Source organism: Lithobates pipiens, unplaced genomic scaffold (assembly GCF_037356315.1).
Source record: "Lithobates pipiens isolate NorthernLeopardFrog02 unplaced genomic scaffold, aLitPip1_a1.2 Scaffold_16, whole genome shotgun sequence".
In the NCBI taxonomy this organism is placed as follows: domain Eukaryota; kingdom Metazoa; phylum Chordata; class Amphibia; order Anura; family Ranidae; genus Lithobates; species Lithobates pipiens.
The window spans coordinates 646,738,514-646,754,603 of record NW_027507748.1 but is presented as its reverse complement, the minus strand read 5'-3'; the positions used below and the strand labels follow the sequence as shown (position 1 = coordinate 646,754,603).

At 44.0% G+C, this 16,090-nt stretch overlaps 1 protein-coding gene across 1 annotated transcript in view; it reads right to left on the bottom strand.

Moving 5' to 3' along the window:
- Positions 1 to 11,872, bottom strand: part of GUCY1A2 (guanylate cyclase 1 soluble subunit alpha 2) — a 389,883-nt gene extending 378,011 nt beyond the window's left edge. Inside the window, exon 1 of the mRNA XM_077484335.1 lies at positions 11,283 to 11,872. Within this exon, the coding sequence (XP_077340461.1) occupies positions 11,283 to 11,525 (243 nt within the window). The 5' untranslated portion in view covers positions 11,526 to 11,872. The remainder of the gene's footprint in view (positions 1 to 11,282) is intronic.
- Between the last annotated feature and the right edge of the window lie 4,218 nt (positions 11,873 to 16,090).

Here is a 16,090-nt window from a genome sequence, read left to right as displayed (position 1 = left end):
AAAGGGTCTGGAGGACATTGGTTATGAGGAAAGGTTGCGAGCACTGAACGAATTCTCTCTGGAGAGGAGACGCTTGGGAGGGGATATGATTTCAATATACAAATACCATACTGGTGACCCCACAATAGGGATAAAACATTTTGTGGAAGGGAATTTAACAAGACATGTGGCCTGTCATAAAAATTTGAAGAAAAGCAGTTTAACCTTAAACTACCTAGAGGGTTCTTTAATGTAAGAGCAGCAAAGATGTGGAATTCCCTTCTACAGGTGGTGGTCTCAGCGGGGAGCATTGATAGTGTCAAGAAACCATTAGATAAGCACCTGAACGACTGCAACATACAGGGATATACAATGTAATACTGACATATAATCACACACATAGGTTGGACTTGATGGACTTGTGTCTTTTTTTCAACCCCACCTACTACGTAACTATGGGTTAAACAAGGGCATGCAGCCACTGATGGCCCAGGTGATTTGCTTTATGGCAAAAGTGGTACCACTGCCAAGCGCAATCCATCTATGTGAATGGGTTCATGCCGCAACGCAGGCAGTTACAGTGCTGTGGGTTGGAATTTTCAGGGTTAAAACAGGCAACATGTAGGTCTGCCTGTCAAAGGTCTCTGAAGAGCAATTCACTGCAAATTGCTTTTCAGAGGGGCAGCAAGGGCTGCTTCACTTATGAATGAGCCCTAAGACATACTAGATCTCAGTTATAGTCCAACATACATTTTATTTAATTAAGCTGTTTCTGCAATGTGAAATAACTGCGGCGTGAATCATCACTTGAAATACAAAGAAAGAAAGAAGCATCGTTGGGCTCGCTGGCGTTTGGTAGGAGGAGGACTAATGAGAGAAGACAACAGAAGAGTGATGGCATAGAGGAGGCAGGTAATAGAGTGTAATGAGGTTTGTGGGCAGAGTGGGGGGAATCAGAATGACAGCGATCTGAGAGGGGTGTCATAAAAGGAGCATGGCAGATGATGTTATTGACCTCTCTCTGAAAATGCTAATTCTCTGGCTGATATGCTGGACCACTGGCTTTGATGCTTTTTAAGTCACTGACCCAGAAGTATGCTGATAAGGACAGTCAGAGGAGAGTCCTGATCTGCATGCTTGTTACAGGTCAGTACCTCAAAGTATTGATACCAGAGTCATTTTTAAAAGGATATGTAAAAACAGCCAATCAGTGGCTGCATCTGATTGTATGCGGCCGCTGTTCAGCTGAAAGTTTTCCAATCGAAGTATGCCATGTGGGAAGGTGGAGAGCGAATTGCATGAAATGCGCTTTCACTATTTGCAGATTTTAAATGTTAATGTTTACAGCTGTAGTAATGGGGATGACTCTGATGATCATTATTGTTATGAATAGAAAGGAGCAGATTGATTTCTGTAAAATCAGCAAAATATTACCAAAAAATTTCCCAGGTCCCATTGTTCAGCTAAGGACCTGGGGGCAGAAAAGGGACTATTTAACCACTTTCGGGTGCAGGTGGAGTGATCTACTGCACTGCGGTTCTGACAACTGAATTAAAATCCTTGCCTCGTCTATATCAATCCGGGGCTTTAATTTACTTGTCAGGACCACAGTGCAATACATCACTCCACCTGCACCCTAAAGTAGTTATACTGTATAGCCCTCCTTCTGTTATGGACCCCGTTGCACATATCGGTTCCCAGGTGGAAGGGATACTACGGCGCCTGGCTCTCAGCACTGCACATAATCCCTGGGCCTCAGGTAAATGATGCCGACTGGACCAGGTACTGGGGGAGACAGCGGGTGTAGGGTGTAGGTCCACTGCCCTACTGACACCAACCTCTGCCCTATTGACACTGTCCACTGCCCTAATGACACCAACCTCTGCTCTACTGACCTCACCCACTTCCCTATTGACACCAACCTCTGATTTACTGACCCTGTCCACTGCACTACTGACACCAACCTCTGCTCTACTGACTAACACTGTCCACTGCCCTACTGGCACTGACTTCTGCCATACTGACACTGTCCACTGCCCTAATGACACCAACCTCTGCTCTACTGACCTCACCCACTTCCCTATTGACACCAACCTCTGCTTTACTGACCCTGTCCACTGCCCTACTGACAGCAACCTCTGCTCTACTGACTAACACTGTCCACTGCCCTACTGGCACTGACTTCTGCCATACTGACACTGTCCACTGCCCTACTGACACCAACCTCTGCTCTACTGACTAACACTGTCCACTGCCCTAATGACACCAACCTCTGCTCTACTGACCTCACCCACTTCCCTATTGACACCAACCTCTGCTTTACTGACCCTGTCCACTGCCCTACTGACAGCAACCTCTGCTCTACTGACTAACACTGTCCACTGCCCTACTGGCACTGACTTCTGCCATACTGACACTGTCCACTGCCCTACTGACACCAACCTCTGCTCTACTGACTAACACTGTCCACTGCCCTAATGACACCAACCTCTGCTCTACCAACCTCATCCACTTCCCTATTGACACCATCCTCTGCTCTACTGACCTCACCCACTGCCCTATTGACACCAACCTCTGCTCTACTGACCGTGTCCACTGCACTACTGAAACCAACCTCTGCTCTACTGACTAACACTGTCTACTGCCCTACTGACACCAACCCCTGCTCTACTGACTAACACTGTCCACTGCCCTACTGGCACTGACTTCTGCCCTACTGACACTGTTCACTGCCCTACTGACACCAACCTCTGCTCTACTGACTAACACCGCCCTCTGCCCTACTGACAATGTCCACATGCCCTACTGACACCGACCTCTGCCCTACTGGCACCAACCTCTGCCCTATTGACACTGTCCACTGCCCTACTGACACCGTCCTCTGCCCTACTGACACCAACCTCTGCTCTACTGACTAACACCGCCCTCTGCCCTACTGACACCGACCTCTTCCCTACTGGCACCAACCTCTGCCCTATTGACACTGTCCACTGCCCTACTGACACCGTCCTCTGCCCTTCTGATGCCAACCTCTGCTCTACTGACTAACATTGTCCACTGCCCTACTGACAATGTCCACTGCCCTACTGACACTGTTCACTGCCCTACTGACACCAACCTCTGCTCTACTGACTAACACCGCCCTCTGCCCTACTGACACCGATCTCTGCCCTACTGGCACCAACCTCTGCCCTATTGACACTGTCCACTGCCCTACTGACACCGTCCTCTGCCCTTCTGACGCCAACCTCTGCTCTACTGACTAACATTGTCCACTGCCCTATTGACACCAACCTCTGTTCTACTGACCCTGTGCACTGCCCTACTGACACCGTACATTGAACTACTGACACGTTCATGTTTTAATACATTTAAAAAAAATGTGTTTACATTTATTTATAAAGCCCAATACATGCTATCAGATTTCCTGCTGATTTTTGTCTTCAGATTTACCAAAACCATATAATATGAGGTCAAACCTTAGGAGCTTCAATTTGTATGCAATCAGACAGGTCCTTGCACTACATGGTTTTGGTATATATACACATATATACATACACACACACACTCATGTGTGTTTGAACTTTGGGGTGCATACCCTAATGCAATAGGCTAAGCACAACACAAGTGATAGGTTATTTAAAGAGGAAGTAAAGCCTGATGGGTTACATCTTCTTTGTCTCCCTGCAAAGGTAAATCATAATGGGCTACTATCCATCGCATAGTAGCCCATTATGTGTCACTTACCTGACACAGGAGCCTGCGATGTCACCGCTGTCCCTTGTAGTCCGGAGCCTCCATCTTCTTCCGGGTGTCGCTGCTCCGGCGCTGTGAGTGGCTTGCGCACGGGAGCCGCCACTAACGGCATATCGCCGCTAGCAGCGGCATGCTGTTAACGGCAATAGTGTGCCTGCATGCCGCTGTCTACCGCGCATGCGCCATAGACAGCAGTGCCTGTCTTTTAGTAATTATCTCCTAGGAGATATTTCTTGGATCTACAGGTAAGCCTTAATCTAGGCTTACCTATAGGTCAAAGTGGTTTGTAAGGGTTTACAATCACTTTAACGTGATACTAAGCACATACTGTTTGATTTACATTGTACCTTCTATTTCTTTATGTGGATGATGGCACTGTAATTATTTTCCTTAAAAAAAAAATCTAAGTACCATTTTTCTAATCAATATACAGCTCTCACATGACCCAGACCTTTCCCAGCCTGTCTGCAGGGAGACATATGCCGGCTTGTCACATATTAAAAACAAAACAAAAAGAAACACCTTTGGAATCCAGTAAAAATAAATAGTCATTAAACTGTTTTAAATTGTCATACAAATATGTATTTGAAATCAAATCTTTATTTTTTGGCAATAATATGGTGTGGTGGATGTCTGCCCCTCTAGCCTGTGTCTTAGAATAAGAGGGAGGTGAGGCCTCTATTAATCTACATGTAATATCCCACCCCCATTGTATTTAGCTGAAGGAGGAGGGAAGGAGTGGGCTGTCATTTACCACTGTGTACATGCCCACATGTGTGTATAGTCAGATGTGGTAGGGAGGAAATGTTCAGCATAGAAGCTCGCTGAAAACTGAGCATGTGCAGAGCTGCCACCAAAGCTGCAAAATCCCTAGCTGATTTGGGGACATGGACAGAAGATAGAGAGCAGCAGAATTAACTATTTTTTTTTGTAGAATACAGAAAATGAATCTCATAGTGACTAAGTGATTATGAACAGCATGTAATAAACCATTTATTGATAGTTTTTTTATGATGTGGGTTTATTGACACTTTAAAAGAGAGGTATGGCCAGAGCATTTTTGATTAAACTTTTTGTGTGGGTCACAGGAGTGCACTTGTACTTTTCTGTGATCCAGAATCAGCCATCAGTGGACTGCAGTCCGCTGTCGGCTGACATCACAGAGCCATTCAAAGCTCTGGTAGGATCCTGAATTTAATGTCGGGATCCACCTAGATGCCTGATTGGCAGCTGGCTCAGCCTCACAGCATGCTGCTGAGAGCCTGGGCCATAAACTCCCACCCCCTCCCCAGCCTGGGAATCCAGTGAGCATTGAAGGGGCAGAGCAGAGAGCAGCTCACTGCTCTCTGATTAGAGCAGGACGAGCACAAGCGATCAACAATCATGTGATCGCTCAGTTCTTGGGTTTAGAGATGGCGAGGGACAGCTGCAGCATCACACCAATGCTGCACCATGGAGGTGAGTATGTGTGTTTATTTTTTAATCCCATACATCTCCTTTTAATTTAGTATTTTTTGTACGTACTGTATTTTACTTTTTTCTTTTTTAGTGGATCCAATCATCTGTGTATTTTTTTTTTTTTTAATTGCATTTACATTTTTTGTATATTTTCTTTTTTGTTGCCTTTTTTGTGAGTGCATTTTGTTGGCACAATGAGCCATTTAAAATTCACCTGTTCCAAGATTATAGACATTAAAAGATGTGTTCATATTTCAGAACATGTTCCAGCTGCTGTAACCTCTTCCCCTGCTCCCCACTTCAGTGTGACAGCAGGCAGGGGATCCTCTCCTTGCACCCGCTGTCACAATTCAAAAACAGGGTGGGCGTGTGGACTCTGCCCACATGGACAGTTTCCTGTGAATAAATAGACTACAAGTACTCCACCGTGGCTGTTCTGAATGGACTAAGAGGGCACTGATGAAAGCTTTACAGCTTGTCTGCAGAAGCCTGACATTGCACCCCTGATCCACTGATCAGGGGTGCAATGCTTTCTAGGGCCCTGCAAGAAAAAAAATAATTGCACTTTTTTTTCTGCAAAAATATGTGCATTTATTATTTTTTCTTAAAAGGTGATCTAAGCCTTTAAATATTTGCATATTTCAACAAACAGCAAAAGAGCTTTAAAATAAGCCATCATTGACCTTTGCAGCTTCAGACAGTGTGGAGCAATTCATCGTCAAATTTCACAACAGACCAGACAATTCACTGTCTAGTTTTAGTCGGTTTCTAAGATATCATTCACACCGATGCGATTTGTCATGTGATTTGACAGTTCCAAATCGCATTACAAGTCGCACCCCATTGCCGGGCATTGCTAGTTCAAATTGATGCGACTCGTGTCACAGCGACTTTGAAAAAGTTTCCTGCAATACTTCCTTCCGATTTCATTGTGACTTATATTGACTCCTGTTAAAGGAAGTCGTTAGCCGCAATGAAATCTCACAGATCTGCAGCTTTGAAATTAACGTGATTTCAAAGCCGCACTGGTGTGAACTAGGTCTAAAGGCTACATTTATACTACCGTAGTAACTTTGTAGCAGCTACAACTCTGCTTATTTTATTTGGTGATTTGTAGCTGCTACAGAGTTGCTGTTGTAGCTGACAATAACGCTTACCCATGCAACCATAAATCAACTGTGTGCCATCAGCATTAGCATCTTCATTGGATAAGGATAACATGAAGCCAATCAGTCAGCAATCGACAGTATAGATATTTTAATATGTAGCTACATTTGTGCCCATAGTGTTTCCACCTGTGCATTTTAAAGTCTATTGCACTCTTAAAGCTAACAAAATGAACCTTAAAATGTACCTTTTCCCCCTAAACACAAGGCCATCCATGAACATCATCAATGCCATTTGTGCAATCAACTTACTCATAAACTTGCATTTTAGTTTTGTATTTTCTGATGTGAACAATAAGACCATGGGGTGCTTTTAAGGCATTTTTACACTAAAAATGTGTTTATAGCGCAAAAAATAAAAACCACAGAGATGCTCAAATACCACCAAAAGAAAGCTCTATTTGTGGGAAATAAAAGATGTCAATTTTGTTTGGGTGCAGTGTCGCACAACCGCGCAATTGTCAGTTAAATCGACGCAGTGCCAATTTGCAAAAAATGGCTGGTTCATTCAGCAGCCAAATCTTTTGGGGATGAAGATGTTAAGGGCTAAACCTCACCACAATCCCTGCATCCAGTATGTGTCTCCACGTGTGTATTTACATGCATTTTAAATGTGATTGTAGTGCATTTATAATGGAGTGCGTTGTTTGTCTTTTTTCACTTAAAGATGCATTTATGTGTTATCCAGTGTGTTTACATCCATTTACATGGCTTCCAGTGTACACAAAATGCTTTTTTTTTTAATGCAGTGGTGTGAACTAGGTTGATTGGAAAACATTGTTTTTACTGTGTATTTAGTGTAAACAGCAGCTTAAAGGGTTTCTAAAACGTATTTTTATTAATAAAATAATAGGCATGTACTCATTTTGCTCTGTACAATGATATTGCACGGAGTGGCTCTGAACCTCCTTTTCTGGAGTCCCCTGCTGGCGATCTTGGCTCCTCCTCTTCTGTGTCTGCCCCCATAGCAAGCCTCCTCCTGAACCAGGCTGTATGTGTCCATAGACACGCACAGCATGGCTTGGCCCCGCCCCCACGCTCTGCTCACAGGACTTGATTTGACAGCTGCTGCTCAATCCTCCTGTGAGAATACAAAGGCAGGGGAGAAGAACTGCGCATTGGGAACATCACTAGATCAATACTGCACTCAGGTAGGTAGTGGGGGTATTGCACAGCAAGTGGGAGTATTTTTTTTATTTTTTTACCTTAATGCATCAAATGTATTAGGGTAAAACAATGTTTTAGCTTTAGAACTACTGTAAGTATGAGGCAAGTGATTATCCTTGTGCTTGTTTAAATATTTACAGTGTGGCATTCTCCTATTCACTGCAATGCATTCTACCAAAATAGTAAATTTCTGATTTTTCTGATAACATTTCAGGAAATAAAAATTTTATGAATTTGGCTCATTTTGAATTATGAATCCCCTTATTAAATGCTTCTGGAATATCCTGTCCGTGATTCTTGTATAGACAGCAGATTCTGACATCAGATCGTAGTGCTTGCACAAAGCCTATACTGTGCCAGAAGGGCAAACCATAGACACTTCATCATTTTATTTTATAGAAAACTCTTCCCAGCCTGCTCCTGACCCCACTTACTGATTTCTCCAAACCCCCCTTACTGGCTTGTCTTAACTCTACTTACTAGCGTGTCCTAACCCCACTTACTGACTTGTCCTAACCTCACTTACTGACTTGTCCTAACCCCACTTACTGACTTGTCCTAACCCCACTTACTGACTTGTCCTAACCCCACTTACTGACTTGTCCTAAGCCCACTTACTGACTTGTCCTAAGCCCACTTACTGACTTGTCCTAACCCCACTTACTGACTTGTCCTAGCCCCACTTACTGACTTGTCCTAACCCCACTTACTGACTTGTCCTAACCTCACTTTTGATTTTTATGAACCCAACTTATTTACTTGTCTTAACCCCATTGGCTTGTCCTAACCCCACTTACTGGCTTGTCCTCACTCCACTTTTGACTTTTATGAACCCAACTTATTTACTTGTCCTCACCCACTTAGTAACTTGTCCTAATCCCACTTACTGGCTTGTCCTAACCCCACTTACTGGCTTGTCCTCACTCTACTTTTGTATTATATGAACCCAACTTATTTACTTGTCCTAACCCCACTTACTGGCTTGTCCTAACCTCCCTTATTGACTTTTATTAACCCAATTTATTTACTTGACCTAACCCCCATGGCTTATCCTCACCCCACTTACTAACTTGTCCTAAACCCTCTGGCTTATCGTCACCTTACTTACTAACTTGTCCTAACCCCACTTACTGGCTTGTCCTAACCCCACTTACTAGCTTGTCCTAACCCCACTTACTGGTTTGTCCTAGCCCCACTTACTGGTTTGTCCTAACCCCACTTACTGGTTTGTCCTAACCCCACTTACTGGCTTGTCCTCACTTCACTTTAGCATTTTATGAACCCAACTTATTTACTTGTCCTAGCCCCACTTACTGGCTTGTCCTAACCACACTTATTGACTTTTATTAACCCAACTTATTTACTTGACCTAACCCCCATGGCTTATCCTCACCCCACTTACTAACTTGTCCTAAACCCTCTGGCTTATCCTCACCTTACTTACTAACTTGTCCTTACCCCACTTACTGGCTTGTCCTAACCCCACTTACTGGCTTGTCCTAACCCCACTTACTGGTTTGTCCTAACCCCACTTACTGGTTTGTCCTAACCCCACTTACTGGTTTGTCCTAACCCCACTTACTGGCTTGTCCTCACTTCACTTTAGCATTTTATGAACCCAACTTATTTACTTGTCCTAGCCCCACTTACTGGCTTGTCCTAACCTCACTTATTGACTTTTATTAACCCAACTTATTTACTTGACCTAACCCCCATGGCTTATCCTCACCCCACTTACTAACTTATCCTAACCTCATTGGCTTGTCCTAACCCCACTTTCTGACTTGCCCTAACCCCACTTACTGGCCTGACCTAAACCCACTTTCTGGCTTGTCCTATCCCCACTGGCTTGTCCTAACCTCACTTTTGACTTTTATGAACCCAACTTATTTACTTGTCCTTACCCCACTGGCTTGTCCTAACCTAACTTACTGGCTTGTCCTAACCTCACTTATTGACTTGTGCTAACCCCACTTACTTGCTTTTCCTAACCCCACTTATTTGTTCTAACCTCACTTACTGGATTTTCCTAACCCACATATTGACATGGGTCTTGGCTTATATTATAGCTATCAAAACTTTTTCGTTGCTCTTTGTCATATTCAATCAATCTGCATAAGTTACGAATGTTAGTGTAATATGAGAAATGATATGTACCCTGCAATATGTGAATAAAGCTGGCCATACACATATAGATTTCTAACCAGCACAGATGGATACATTCCCCTGTTAAGTTATTCTATTCTGACCACCGCCGATGATGTCTGTCAGGATACCTGAACAGCGGCTGCATTCCGTTGGATGCAGCCACCATTCAACTGAAATTTTTCCAACAGGCTCGTTCGACAAAAGTAAATCGAACAATTGATATTTGTTGTACAGTGAGGTGCCGGCAGGGGCATACACTGCTGGAATTTCAGCCGAGCCAGCAGGAATTGGGTGAACTTCAAGCAGTATACGCAGCATTAGATAGTTTGATACCCCGCAAAATACACACAGCCTGCAGTCTCAAGCCTATATATTTACCTCCAGGGTAAATCTTAACATACTTATACTTCATAGAAATGGGTACATGTTTTAAAGAGCTCTTCGGTGTCACTATTTACTATGTTGGGATGTCACTTCTGGCACAAAACAAATTCCATCTTGGCTTTCTAGGTCACTGTGCCATTAGCTGCGATTTAATTGGCATGAGGAGTTGAGTTTGTGACATTAAATATACGCTGCAGCTTTCAAACTACTGCTAGTCTATAATGAACCAGGATCTCTTCCTTCATTATCCACCCCTTTATCTCTCATCATCTCCTCGCTCTGGGAAGACAAAAGGGGGTCTGTCAGTGTCGTCCCCGCTCTTTACATATTCTGCCAACCTTTTGATTGCCACCCACACACCCACAGTGTGTCTATTTTCTCCGTCTTCTATAGGCTGCCTGGGTACAACTATGAGACGTTGCTCCCGTAATACCAGATCAGCACCCACTGTCATCCGGAGACAGCTTAATGGAATCGCTTGCATTACCCAGTTTGATCGTGTACACGATCGCTATGTACTGAAATGTCATAACAGTGGGAATTATGTAACACAAAGTAAGGCTAGTTAAGTGGCAGCATCTGTATTTCTAGTGCTGGTGTAGATATGTATGCATGGCGATGCTGAGGTTTGGTGCTATATAAATCAATAGTATTAATAAGAGACTGATTGCCGTTTAAAAAAAAAAAAAATAGCTAAAAAATGTTGCAACAAATTTCTCACAATCTTACACTACTCCCTGAGTCCTTATATACAGGCGAGCGTTACTATGGCAATGATGGTTCCTCTGCTGCCAGCATAATTCTATGTGTGTAGCCTTACTCCTGTACACTTGATATAAGGAATAATGGGATTACATGTGTACCGTATGTACACGTATAGAAGATATTGTGCCTGTATAGCCAATTACATAACACAAAACAGGTGTAGAGCAAACACACTTATTGCTACTATCTGCTTCCCATACCCTCAACCTGGCACATGCCCTGGCACTAATGATCAGCATATGTCTAATGACAGGCCAGCCAAGTGTCACTCATCTACGGCAAATGCTATTCATTGGAGGACCAGCCATCCTTCATCCTCGCTCCTTGCAAGGGAATCTCCATCAATTCTACTTAAGCTGTGGGTACCAGGTGCCCACGAACACCTCCTCCTTCCCCCCCTTACCCTTCTTTCCCACCCTGCCCAGAGGAGAAGTGGCATGCAGGTTCCCTCTTATTTACCGTGGGAGAAGTAAGCTTCCTTATGCTCTCCCCCAGGGAGTCCAGGTTTACCCTTCTCCTCCTGGTCGCCCTCCTGGGGCCAACCACCGGGGCTGGCTGTTGCTCCTGCGACCCCGTGGGGCTTTTGCTCCCGTTCCAGCACATCCGAGCCAAGGGGCATTCTGGCTCTTCCTCCGGGCTGGTCTCAAGATAGTCAGATCCCAGCGAGCTGAACGATTCGGACGAGATCTTCCTCCTGGACATGCTGAAGCTTGCTCAAACACCATGAGCTGGAGGCAAAAAAGCTTGTGCTATGTCAGGCAACAAGCGGCGGTGGGCATGCTGAGCTACTAAGCCAATGTCCAGCTCCGCATTTATATAGCAGCCCCGTGCTGTGACAGTTCTTGCTTGGATCTGCCTCTTAACACCCCCCCGTGCTTCCCTATTGTTTCTGCACACAGGCACCGCAGGCGGCTGGGCTGGATGGTGTGTGCGTGTGGCTGCTGCCTCTCTTTCCCTCTGTGATTTCAAAGCAGATGCACTTCTGTCTCAGTCTGTCTTTCTCTCTCTCGTTCCTTCCCAGGGCTGAGGCTGCTGCATTTCTCCACTGCTCACATCATCACGTGCTCCCTCCTGTCACCAGCATGACACACTTTAGTGGGACTTGGAAGAAGCCCTTTGTCTGAGCAATTGTGGCATGAAGCTTAAAGCCTATCCAAACTCAACAACAGAAATGGAATCGATTGCAGCTGACCGGTCCTCACATATGGCGCTTCAATTTGTTTTTGATTTTTAGGCTTTATTTTTACCTAGCCATCCTTTTAGATTGTAAGCTCTAACGAGCGAGGCCGCCTTGATTCCTCCTGTATTCAATTGTATTGGAACTGTCATTTCTGCCCTCACCTTGTAAAGTGCTCCATATACTGTTGGCACTATAAACATCACATATAATACAGGCATACCCCACTTTTAAGTACACAATGGGGTTTATTTACTAAAGCTGAAAAGTGCAAAATCAGGATCACTTCTGCATAGAAACCAATGAGCTTCCAGGTTTTATTACCAAAGCTGAATTGAACAAGCTGGGGTTAGAAGCTCATTGCTTTCTATGCAGAAGTGAGCCTGACTTTGCACTTGCCAGCTTTAGTAAATAAACCCCATTGTGTGCTTAAAAGTGGGGTATGCCTGTAATAATAATAATGGTAACACTATTTTTTAGAGGGGCAACACTAAAGCCCCATACACACTATAAAGGTCCTTACATGAGGTCAGAAAATCTGAAGATAAACCATGGGGGTTATTTACAAAAGGCAAATCCACTTTGCACTACAAGTGCAAAGCGCACTTGAAATTGCACTGAAAGTGCACGTGGAAGTGCAGTCGCTGTAAATCCGAGGGGTAGATCTGAAATGAGGAGAAGCTCTGCTGATTTTATCATCCAATCATGTGCAAGCTAAAATGCTGTTTTTTATTTCCCTTGCATGTCCCCCTCGGATCTACAGCGACTGCACTTCCATGTGCACTTTCAGTGCAAAGTGGCGTTTCCTTTAGTAAATAACCCCTATGGCAAGCACACTAGAGTCTAAGGGGGTTATTTACGAAAGGCAAATCCACTTTGCACTGCAAGCGCAATTGAAAGTGCACTTGGAAGTGCAGTCGCTCTAAATCTAAGGGGTAGATCTGAAATGAGTGCAAGCTCTGCTGATTTTATCATCCAATCATGTGCAAGCTAAAATGCTGTTTTTTATTTTCTTTGCATGTCCCTCTCAGATCTACAGCGACTTTACTTCCAAGTGCACTTGCAATGGAAAGTGGATTTGCCTTTTCTAAATAACCCCCTAAGCTTCTTCAATGCCCTCTGTAAAATGCAGAGCACACAGCTTTGCTCAACCTTTTAAAATAGGGAAACCTATTGAAAAATATTTTCAGGCTCAGGAAACCCCTGCTAATAATTACGATGGGGGTTATTTACGAAAGGCAAATCCACTTTGCACTGAAAGTGCACTTGGAAGTGCAGTCGCTGTAAATCTAAGGGGTAGGTCTGAAATGAGGGGAAGCTCTGCTGATTTTATCATCCAATCATGTGCAAGCTAAAATGCTGGTTTTTTTCCTTGCATGTCCCCTTCAGATCTACAGCAACTGCACTTCCAAGAGCACTTTCAGTGCAATTTCAAGTGCACTTGTAGTGCAAAGTGGATTTGCCTTTCGTAAATAACCCCCACAGTGCACTTGGAAGTAAAGTCGCTGTAGATCCGAGGGGGACATGCAAGGAAAATAAAAAAACAGCATTTTAGCTTGCACATGATTGGATGATAAAATCAGCAGAGCTTCCCCTCATTTCAGATCTACCCCTTAGATTTACAGCGACTGCACTTCCAAGTGCACTTTCTGTGCATTTTCAAGTTTACTTGCAGTGCAAAGTGGTTTTGCCTTTTGTAAATAACCCCCTTTGTCTGATGAACGATCTGTCGATTTTCTGATTGTTAGCATGCTGCTTTTGACAGCCGATTACGAATTTTCGGCAGTTTGAAAATTTTGTACAGGTTTGAAAATGTTTGTCTGATGTGACCACAACGTCCGATTTTCTTTTCATTAGTATAGTTTTCTGACAAAAAAATCAAAACAAAATCTGAAGAGCAGAACTAGGCATGCTCAGAAATGAAAGAACACATACAAAACAATTCAACTCATTGGGGGCTATTTACTAAAGGCAAATCCACTTTGCACTACAAGTGCACTTGAAATTGCACTGAAAATGCACTTGGAAGTAAAGTCGCTGTAGACCCGAGGGGAACATGCAAAGAAAATAAAAAATTTACAGTGACTGCACTTCCAAGTGCACTTTCAGTGAGGGTAATTTACGAAAGGCAAATCCACTTTGCACTGCAAGTACACTTGTAAATGCACCAAAAGTGCACTTGGAAGTGCAGTCGCTGTAGAACTGAAGGGGAGATCTGAAATGAGGGGAAGCTCTGTTGATTTTATCCTCCAATCATGTGCAAGTTAAAATGCTGTTTTTTATTTTCCTTGCATGTCCCCTTCGGATCTACAGCAACTTTACTTCCAAGTGCACTTGCATTGCAACGTGGATTTGCCTTTAGTAAATAACCCCAATACGTCACTTCTGACATTGACTTCTATCGTCAGACAATTTTCTCATGGTGAGTACCCCCTTCACTTTCGATTTGAGACTAGCATCAAACAAAAAACTGACAAAAATTCATCCAATAATCTGACTGTGTGTACAAGGCTTTAGATTCTCTGCAGATTTTTGTCTTCAGATTTACCAAAACCATATAATATGAGGTCAAACCTTAAAGAGGAGAGCCGGTTTTAAATTTTTTTTTTTTAAAGTCAGCAGCTGCAAACACTGTACCTGCTGACTTTTAATAAGCACACTTAACTGTCCAGGGCGCCCGCGATGTCGGCCGCCCGAGGCTGACCCATCCCTCGGCTCTCGGGTCCCGGCGCCGCCATTTTGGCTAAGGGAAACAGGCAGTGGAGCCTTGCGGCTTCACTGCCCGTTTCCTACTGCGCATGCGCGAGTCGCGCAGCGCTTTGTGAATGGGGCACGCTGTGTTCTGGGACACACAGTTCCCAGTACACAGCGTGACACATTACCCAGAAGACGCCGCACGGAGGAGAGAGGACAGAAGATCTCCGCGGAGGAGGAAGAGGCAGATTAGGATGATGTGCCTAGCAGCAGGCATTTCTGGTAAGTTAAAAAAAAATAGTTTTCATTTTTTTTTTCTGATTTTTTTCTAAATTTTAATTAATTTTTTTTTTCAGGGTGGCCCTCCACTTTAAGAGATTCAGTTTGTATATAATCAGGCAGGCCCTTGCACTACATGGTTTTGATAAATCTGAAGCCAAAAATCTGCAGAAAATCTATTAGTGTGTATGGGGCTTTAGACAGGAACTTTGGGGGTTATTTACAAAAGGCAAATCCACTTTGCACTGCAAGTGCACTTGGAAGTGCAGTCGCTCTAAGTCTAAGGGGTAGATTTGAAATGAGGCGAAGCTCTGCTGATTTTATCATCCAATCATGTGCAAGCTAAAATGCTGTTTTTTATTTTCCTTGAGTTTCCCCCTCAGATCTACAGCGACTTTACTTCCAAGTGCACTTTCAATGCAAAGTGGATTTTCCTTCAGTAAATAACCCCCTATGTTAGGACTACATACAGTGCCTTGAAAAAATATTCACACCCCTTGAAATTTTCCACATTTTATTATGTTACAACCAAAAACGTAAATCTATTTTATTGGGATTTTAAAAAACTCGAAGAACCCCACTGGGGTGATGAAGGCCGTCTTTTCCCTATCTTCGGGGCACATTGGGATCTGATAATACCTGCTCTTCAGGTCCAGCACACTGAACCACTTGGCCCCCGATAGACTCTGAATTGAGTTGGGCATCTTCTATCCGAGGGGTGGTGTACTGATCGGGGATTGTCCTTCTGTTCAGGGTTCTATAGTCGATGCACAGGCGCAGGGACCCATTTTTTTTTCTCACCACTACTATGGGGGAGGCGTATGGGCTTCTAGACTCCTGAATGATGCCTGTCCTCTTCAGTTCCGCCAACTGCTCTTTCAAGTCTTCTAGATCTCTTAGTGGGATTCGCCTGACCCTTTCTCTAAAAGGGATGTTCTCTTCCAGGCGGATTTGGTGAGTGGCGCTTTTAGCTAGTCCCAGGTCGAACTCGTTTTTTGAGAAAGCGTCCTTCCATCTTAGCAGTTGGGCCTTTGCTCTTTCCTTCCAGGCAGGGGTCAGTGGTGTATCCTTTAGACAAACCTCCTCCAACGGAGTCTCTGCCTGGCTTTCTTCCTCT